This window comes from Lontra canadensis, unplaced genomic scaffold (genome assembly GCF_010015895.1).
Source record: "Lontra canadensis isolate GAN:19392208 unplaced genomic scaffold, GSC_riverotter_1.0 scaffold45, whole genome shotgun sequence".
Taxonomy (NCBI): domain Eukaryota; kingdom Metazoa; phylum Chordata; class Mammalia; order Carnivora; family Mustelidae; genus Lontra; species Lontra canadensis.
The window spans coordinates 8,187,267-8,195,974 of NW_022631039.1; the positions used below are offsets into that span (position 1 = coordinate 8,187,267).

The 8,708-nt window shown below is 61.5% G+C and overlaps 1 protein-coding gene across 1 annotated transcript; it reads right to left on the reverse strand.

Annotated features, from left to right (window-relative positions):
* Nucleotides 1–2,328: 2,328 nt before the first annotated feature.
* Nucleotides 2,329–7,568, reverse strand: GNB2 (G protein subunit beta 2). Its single transcript, XM_032872543.1, has 10 exons — nt 7,409–7,568; nt 4,960–5,105; nt 4,725–4,763; nt 4,501–4,607; nt 4,060–4,123; nt 3,814–3,976; nt 3,651–3,717; nt 3,188–3,389; nt 2,883–3,099; nt 2,329–2,807 (listed from the first exon to the last, which is right to left on the reverse strand). Exons 2-10 carry the CDS (start codon nt 5,014–5,016, stop codon nt 2,701–2,703), a joined length of 1,023 nt encoding a protein of 340 aa, XP_032728434.1. The 5' UTR covers nt 5,017–5,105; nt 7,409–7,568; the 3' UTR covers nt 2,329–2,700.
* Between the last annotated feature and the right edge of the window lie 1,140 nt (nt 7,569–8,708).

Below are 8,708 nucleotides of genomic sequence, written 5' to 3' on the forward strand. Positions count from 1 at the left end.
AGTGAGGGTGACAATGGAAGGTCCACAGAGGTTTTTTGGGATTTTTTGTTCTTTGTTTTTGTTTTTTTTTTTTTTAAGAAAAAGAAAATGGAAAAAAAAAAAAAAGGTTAGGAGATTGAAAGAAAAAAACACACTGTTATTTTGGGGCAGTGGGGACATGGGCCCCACGGACCTGTCCTGCCTGGCCCCCAAGGCTGCACTTACCCTCCCTGCCCCGCACAGTGGGCCATTGGGGTAACTGGAAGCTGGGGTGCCAGCAGTTTGCACAGCGAGGCCCCCTCAGCCCCGCCAGCCGGACCCGCTGTGAACGGCTCCCTTTGTTGCTGTGACTGTGGCAGAGGCGTCCGGGGTCGGGGCCAAAGTAGCCCCTCGGCTTTGCTGCTTTGGGGGGAGAGTTGCACAAATGGGCCGGGCCGCCTCCGCTCTCCGGGCTGCCGTCCTGTGCTGGCTGATGAGGTAGAGGGGAAAGGGCCAGCCAGTGCCAACCTCATCTGGCTGTCGGGGTGGTGGAGTTTCCGCTCTGGCCCTGGTGAGGGGCTTCCCCCACTGCTGCCATTTTGGGGGGGGACGGCCTGGGCATGAAGCTGAAAGCCTCAGCTCCCTGCCTTGCCACATGAATGTATTCTTCGGGCCACAAGCCCCCACTGCGCCTTCTGCCTCTACCCTGCGCGAGGTGGGAGTGGAGCAGTGCCTCCAGGAGCTGGAGAGAGAGGCACCACTTCGGGACTGTTCGCTCCTGTGAAAGGGGCCGAGGAGGGCCTAGGAGGCCGAGGGAGTGGGCAGTGCGGGGCTGCAGGTTGCGGCGCGGGGGCTGTTCGGAGGGGGTTCCCTGCCTGCAGCCAGCTACGTGGGCTGCGGACCGCCCAGCTCTGCTCTGACCCCTCCATTGACCAAATGGGAGAGGAGCAAGCGGCCTCTCCCCTTCCCGCTCCCCCGATGCGTTTTTCATGTTGGGTAAGGTGCAGGGGTCCAGAATGGAAGTGTCGTCTCTCCCGGGTCAGGGGTAGGCTGCCCTTCTGTCGTTCACCGACTTTTATTCCCAGTCACCTACCTAGGTTTGTCTCCGTTTGTGGATTTTTTTTTCTTTTCTTTTTTTTTTAAACCGTTTCTCTTTTGGGTTTTTCATTTAACTTCTCCCATCGACCTCATTGCTCAGAGCGCAGTATTAGGGCAGGAGTCTGCCACTGCCTCCCCTCCATGAATGTATTTATCCTTCCTGCCCTGGGGAAATGGGGAGTGGCCTGTTTTCTTTCCCCATCCACCCCCAGAGAGACCACATTTTTTTTTGTTTTGTTTTTGTTTTTGTTTTGTTTTGCACCAAAGTGGCAACTGGGTCAGTGTTGGGGGATAAAGCTGGCCTTGGGGGTGGAGGGGCACCCTCCGCCCGCTTCTCCCTGGTTTCAACAGTGTTAGCGTCCGTGAAAAGACAATTTTCTCTCTAAAGCAATAAGGGGGTGATGGGCCAGGGGGAAATGTCTTGCTGCTGCTGGCCCCCCGCTCCCCCCTTCCTCATGCCAGTATTTGGCGGCTAGAGGAGTCTGGGGGGTTGCTGTCGTGACTGAATGTAACCGCCCCCACCCCTGCCGCAGCCAACGCAGGGGAGGGGGGCGACACTCTTCCCTGTCTCTCCCTTCCCCTTTCCCCCAGCTAAAGAGACTTTGAACTTAGGGGGCCCTTGAGCCTGGAGAGGCCTTAACCCTGTGAGGAAGTGTAGGGGGAGCCCTCTCCCACCCCCATCCCCTTCTGAGAGTGGTCAATGTTTACAAGCCCCTGAGCCCCCCAGCCCAGGGGCTCCAACCCCATTGTTGTCCTTTCCCACCCGTCTCCCTGGGCCCCAGCTGCTCTCCCACCCTCCCTGGGTTGGGGTGGGTGCAGGGGCTGTTCTGTATCCCCTTGTCTGCCTTGGACCCAAAACCTCTTGGACCCCTACCCCCACCCTGTGTGACTCCCCTCTCTTCTACCTGCCCCTGTAAATATTCCCCTTCCCCCAATAAAACTTGGTGTGTGTTCTCCCCTTCTGCCGTGTGTCTTTTCTTGGGGAAGAGTGTCTTTGGGGAACGAGACAAGGCTAAGTGCTGGGAACTGAAAGAGCGGTGGCGGGGGACAACTGCTCAGCCAGCCGGACTCAGGGCTGTGTCTTTGGGAGCATGCGTGGCCCTGTTGGGTAGATCCTCCTGCCTGACTTTAGCTGAAAACCTGTGGGAATTTCTCTCTGGTTCCGATTTATAAGGACCCGTATCCACCCCACCACCGCACCCGTGACCCATACACTGGTCTGCCCTGGGAGCAGAGACCTGGAATGAGAAAGACACAAGGGTAGAGACCAGGTACAGAGTTGGAATTGGTTCCTTTATGGAAAAACTGAAAATATAATAAAAATTAAAATAAAACCAGTTTTAAAAAAGCCAGCCCCTGGAGTTTCTACCTCCTGCCTCTGGCCCTCCAGAGGGACGAGACCCCAACCCCAGGGCAGCAAAAGGATGAGGGCTTTCTGCCCCTCCTCTTCCCCCATTCTATCCCCATCTTTATCTCCACAGTGGGGGCCCCCGGGAGGAACCAAACCTGGGTAGGGGAGCAGGGACCCAAGGCCCCGTGGCCCGAGGAGGGAGGCTTGGTGTGTACCCAGCCCCAAAGCTCCCGGCCTGTAGTGTGGGCATGGGCAGGGCCCCTCTTGGCCTGGGCCCAGTGGGGCGGTAGCTGTTAGTTCCAGATCTTGAGGAAGGAGTCCCAGGAGCCTGTGGCCACAGCCATGCCATCATCAGTGACCCCGAGGCAGCTCACACGGTTGTCGTGGCCGGCGAGGACACCTGTGAGGGAGGACCGTCAGAACCCAGGCTCCCTGGGCTCAACACCCACCCCACCCCCTGGTACCCAGCACGCACCTGCACGGTCGCCCTTCATGGCGTCCCAGATGTTGCAGTTGAAGTCGTCGTAGCCGGCGAGCAGCAGCCGGCCGCTGCGGGAGAAGGCAACAGAGGTAATGCCACAGATGATGTTGTCGTGGGAGTACATGAGCAGCTCCTGGTCAGCCCGCAGGTCGAAGAGGCGGCAGGTGGCATCGTCGGAGCCGGTGGTGAAGGCGTAGCCGTTGGGGAAGAACTGCAGGGCAAGGGACCGAAGTGGGATAAGGACACAGCAGAGCTGGGAGCCTGGCAGACGGGCCAGCCCGGCTCCACCCGGAACTTACCGCCACGGCATTGATGTCCGACTCGTGGCCGATGAAGGTCTGTCGGCACATGGAATCCCGCACATCCCACAGCTTGATAGAGGCGTCACAGGCACCAGACACAAAGGTGCGGCCATCGGGGGCCAGTGACAGGGACATCACATCTCCACTGTGCCCAGCAAAACCCACTGTCTGCTGGCCTGTCTCAATGTCCCACAGGGCACTGGAGACATGACAGAAAGAAGGAAGGGATCAGAGAGGGATACGGGCAACCCCCCGCCACCCCAACCATGCGAGCCCAGCCCTGAGAGAACGTCCGAGCAGGGGCACACGGAGCCACCGGGTCACAGGACACGGAGGCCAAGGGTTCAGAAGACTCCCCTGCTCGCTCCGGGCACACACTCCATACTAAACACCAAGGCAGGGGCACTCCAGGCGGGAAGTATTGGAGAGTCCCGACTACCTAGCCCTGGCAGGGCCTCACCAGGTGGTGTCCCCGGAGCTGGTGATAATTTGGTTGTCATCCAGGAAGCGGCAGCACGACAGGTACCCTGGGGAAAGGGACTGGTCAGCCGAGGCTCTTGGGGCCGGCAGCACAGCCCCTCCCCCTGCAACAGTGCCCCCGAGCCCCGCCAGGTCCCTCTCACCGGTATGGCCAGGTAGCTCCCGGCTGACCCGGACATTGCCCTCGCGGGTCTTGAGGCTGTAGATGGAGCAGATGTTGTCTAGCCCTCCGCAGGCCACAAAGTTCCCTGAGGGCGCATAGGCACAGGTCATGACCCAGGAGGAGCGCAGAGGGATGGCATGGACCTGGAGAGAAGGGGCAGTGCCCAGGGTCGGAGCCAGCCAGGGCCTGCGGCCCCCCCACATCTGGCCTCAGGCCCCGCCTCTACCTTGTTGGTGGTATAGCTGTCCCAAATGATGAGCTTCCCGTCCTGGGAGGCGCTGACCAGCAGCCTATTGAAAAGTGGCAGGGGAGAGGCAGAGGGGTCAGGGTGGGAAGCTCCCTCTAGAGACAGGACACCGAGGCCCTCTGCAGCAGCAGACCTGCTGACCCCGGCAGCAGCCAGAAAGTTCCTGCCAGTGCGCTCCTGCTTCCCACCCCCTGGGGCTGTCTGGGAGACACTGTCTTCCCAAACTCGCTCAGCAACACACAGGCATCCCGGTCATCCCGCCAGATCCGCCAGGTTGCAACCCCTGCCCCAGTCGGCCTGCTACAAACTCAGCCCAGGGCAAACACACCCCTCAGCACACGGCCCCAACCACACACACACACACACACACACACACACCCCTCAGCACACAGCCCCAACCACCCCCCCCCACATACACACCTTGAGTCTGTCCCCCAGTGCATGGCATAGATTTTTGCCAGGTGCCCACGGAGGGTCCTCCGTGTTCTCATCTGGATTCTTCCCACTGGGTCCAGCCCAGCTGTGATCTGGAGGTAGAGGCAGAAGGTGCTCAGAGGGGTTCAGGCGGCATGGCTCACCAAGCAGTGCGCCTCCGACCCTCGCTCCTTCCCTAAACCCCAGGTTCAGCCCTGGATTCATCTCACCTGGGTCAGTGTTGAATCCCCACATGCTTTTCGGGCATCCTATAAGAGATGGCAGAGCTCATCAGAGGCAGAAGAGGGGGGGGAGGAGGCAGGGGAAGGGGTGAGAGTGGAGAAGAGGAGACAGAGACTAGGGTAGCCGCACACACAAGAACCCCCCCCCCACCACCACCCCAGTCCATTTAGGCCACCTGGCCCTGGCGGCTCAGCCTCCCCAGCCCCGCGGTCAGGCCCTCACCCGGATCTGGTTCCGGAGCTGCTCAGCCTCCTGTCTCAGTTGCTCCAGCTCACTCATGGCGCCGGGCCCGTGGGGCGGGGTTGGGGGCGGCTGGGGGCCGCGGGACGGGGGCTGGGGGAGACAGCTCCTCGCCGCTGGCCCGAGGCCTGGGGGATGCAGGGCTGACGTCAGGCCCAAGGCCGCCGGGGAAGGGGGAAAAGGCGGGGTTGAAGAGCGGCCCGGAAGGGGTAAGTGCCGGTGGGGTGGGGGGGGAGGGGACAGCAGCGGCGGCCGCGGTTCGCGAGCAGAATCTGGGTCTTTGGCACAGGAGAGATGTTGCCCAGGAAGAGGTGACTTCCCCAATCTTCCTCCCGCCCCCCGGAAACGGAGCGGGAAGTGCAAGAGGAAGCGCAGGGGAAACCCCTCCCTCGGACAGCAGCCCGGGCGGGACACCCGCGGCAGGAACTGAAGGGGGGACGAAGGGGGGCAGGGGAGGGGGCGGGGAGAGTCCCTTGGAAAACAGACCTGGAGTCCGCCCGGGCCCGCACAGGCACCGCCCTCCTAGCACCTAATTTTAAAAGGGGCGGTGCCTCTTTAAATTCACCCCCACACGCCGCACACCCTCCACACACACCCCCAGCTTCGACTGGGGTGGGGGAGAGACCAGAGGGGGAAGCTGGGCTGTTCGTGGAGTTGCCTAGGCAACCGTCACCCGGACTGAGAGCACCTCATTGGTGAAGTGCCCCCACCCTAGCCCTGTTGCCAAGGCAACCGCATCCACGGCAGAGACCTGTCGGGTGGGTGACCCCACCCCCGGCCCCATCGCCCCCGCCCGACCCAGCCTCCCGCCCCAGCCCAGAACCAGCCAGGGTGGCTGTTTACAGGATTTGGGAAAGCCGATTGGCACTAATAGGTTCGGGACGGCTCACCCCGGATAATCCCTGGGCCGGCTGCGCCCCATTAGCCGCCCCTGGCGGGCGGAGGGAAGGGTGGCGGGGAAGGCAGCCCCAAGCCGCTGCTCCCTCCAGCTCCGAGGCCGCCCGTCCCAGCGCGCCCGCAGAAAGCCCGTGGGAGCGGCTCTCGAGTAATTAGTGCTCCGAGGAGAGGTCCCCAGCCCCGAGGCGCAGAGCTGCTCTCTCCCAGACGCGAGCCGCCGGGCGGGCTGGCGGCCCCAAGCGGCCCGGCCCTGCGCCCTCGGCACCCCAGGAGCCCAGCCTCCGGGCTCCGCGTCGAGGCCCCAGGGGCCCGGCCGGCTCCGCTCCAGGGCCCGCAGTCCTGCCCCCTTCTCCGGACACCTGTGTGATCTGGCAGTGCACGGCGCACTCTGTCGACCCAGACGTCCCCCACCCAGCTCCCACTTCCCCCAGGCCCTGGGCGTTCCTCTTCCCCACTGACATTTCCCCTCTGCCAGTTCAGCTTTCTACACTAGCGCCGGGGGATGCCCCTCCAAAAAAGCGGGGAGCCTGTTGCGGTGGGGGGCAAAGTCTCCCATTCCGCGTCCTCAGTTCCGGACAAAGCCCCTTCCTTCCAGCTGCCAGCAGCCCAGACCGAGCGGCAACGCCAGAGGCCAGGGGCAGAAGGAAACAGGCCGGGAGGAGGCCGCCGGGGGCGGGGGCGACGCTTCCAGCCCTCGTCCCTATCACCCTCCAAGGCCCCCTCGGCGGCCCCCGGAATCTGGGCATACAGCAGCCGGGGCCCCAAGGAAAAATGGGGGTGCCACCGCCTCCGCAGGTCTGGCTGGGCGAAGGGGAGGGGACATGGGAGGGTCCCGGATCTGGCAGCTGGAAGGCGCGGGCCGGTGCCTAGCTGCGAAGCGCAGTGGGCCTGGCCCTCCGGCCCCCACGACCTCCATTTTGCCCAAAAGAAAGCTAGACGTGGGATAAGGGCGTCCGGGAGCTGGGTTTGGGGTTAGGGCTAGTAGAGGGAACAGGGTGCCGAGGTCTCCGGTCTAGGGTAACACGGCCAGAAAACACGTACAGAACCCAGATCGAGGGGAGGGTGGAGGCTAAGGGAAGGGTGGCCTCGCGGCCTTGCCTGCCTCTCTGAGGATTCTGGAGTTTTGCAAGGCGAACGCCGGCATGGGTGCAAAATGGGAGGACACGAGGGGTGCTACCCAGGGGCAAACGGGAGGGTGGTGATGGGGGAGAAAGGGGCGGGACAGGGCCTAGAGGAAGCCCGGAATTCGGCCCCCCAACTTCTCAGGGAGCAAGAGGCAGGAGAAGCTGGGATGGGGTCTGGGGTGAGGCAAAATGCCCCTGACGGTGCGGGGAGCGCGCGCATTGTTGGGGCTGAGGGTCCCCCCAGTTCCCCTTCCGGGTTTGGGAGCGACGGAGCCAGAGGAAGGGAGGGGAGGTCTGGGGTGCTACGTCCGCTCCCAAGAGGCTAGACCGGGGCGACAGAAGGAAGAGAGGTTCCCCCACGGGAATTTGGGGCTGGGGGAGACGAGGACTTCTTTTGTCAGCGGAAGTACCTGTGGCGGTGGGATTCTGCGAAGGGTCTCTCGAGGAGCGCGGGAGGTCCTGTCTTCCTCCGCGGCGGAGGCGGCAGCGGCGGCGACGCGGATGGATTTCCTCAGTCACCCCAACTCAACCGTCCAGCGCTGCTCTCCCCAGAGCGGAGGGATCCCGCCCGCCAGTGACGCGGCCGTCTCCGCCGCGCCCAGGGCCCGGCTGGGCGAGACCAACTCCTTAGTTGGGGGGAGGCCGGAAGGCAAAAGACCCCTTAAGGGACAAGGATTGATTCCGTCACAACAAAGATACTACACCAAACTAGTTCGACGCAAAAAGGACCAAAACGAATGCTTTGCTTCCCGAAAAGGAGCAAGACACCCCCCCCCGGGACTGACGGAAGTGGTACCGACATGGGGGTGGGGAGGAAACCGCTCGCTGGTCACGTGACCCACCCTCCCGGACTGGGCGGCTCCACACTGGGCCGGGGAGCTTGACGCCCCAGTTCTTGGTTGCCACGCCCCTGCCCCGGTGAGGCCACGCCCCTCTACGGGCTGGGACAGTGAGGGTGAGATCCCGACCCGCACCGCACTGGGCCCGTGGCCCTGAGGCGGCTGAGGTAGAGAGCTGCTCTTCTGAAAGTCCCCGAGGAGTGGTGCGGTCCCCTGAACCTGGGAACGGTGAGAAGTGTCGTGCCCGGGAAGTCCCCCAGCGTGGGCTTTTGTAGAACTCTACTGGAGCGCGTGACCCTGTAACAATACCTCATATGTACTGAGTTCCATATTTATTTAATCCTCACGACAGTGCTGTGAATTTCAGGACTAGCATTGTCCCCATTTTATAGTAGTGGAAGCAGGTTCCTAGGACTGCAGAGTTGAGATAGGAACCAAGGCAGCTTTAGCGACTTAATTGTGCAGTAATTGTCAGTCCTGGCCTCTTGAGGAACGCTCTCGTGGACCCTCCCTGTAAAGGATTGAGAATGTAAGCATAGGCCTTAGTTTCCACATCTGTAAAATGAGTGTTGACTGCTGCCTGCCCTGCGAGTCACGTTCGATTGTTAGGAGATTGTGACATTGTGAAAATGCTTTGGAAGGTTCAAGTCAAATGACCAGCCTTCACTGAGCCCTCATCCGATTTAAAAGTGAAAGTACCAAAGTAGACAACTTCTTGTAGTCTCAACTCAGGCATTACAAAAGCTTAAAGGCATTACAAAAAGCTTTCAAAGCACAGTTTTTTCTTTTTTGTTTTTTGCTTTTAAAGAAAATAAGAGGGGCGCCTGGGTGGCTCAGTGGGTTAAGCCTCTGCCTTCAGCTCAGGTCATGA

Bases quoted from the DNA above. Each gene is read 5' to 3' on its own strand.
- GNB2 (XM_032872543.1), bottom strand. From the start codon at position 5,016: ATGAGTGAGCTGGAGCAACTGAGACAGGAGGCTGAGCAGCTCCGGAAC. The intron at 3,977-4,059 runs GTAGAGGCGGGG...CCTTCTCTCCAG, and splicing joins ACAGCTATACCACCAACAAG to GTCCATGCCATCCCTCTGCG. The intron at 3,718-3,813 runs GTGAGAGGGACC...CCCTTTCCCCAG, and splicing joins GGAGCTACCTGGCCATACCG to GGTACCTGTCGTGCTGCCGC.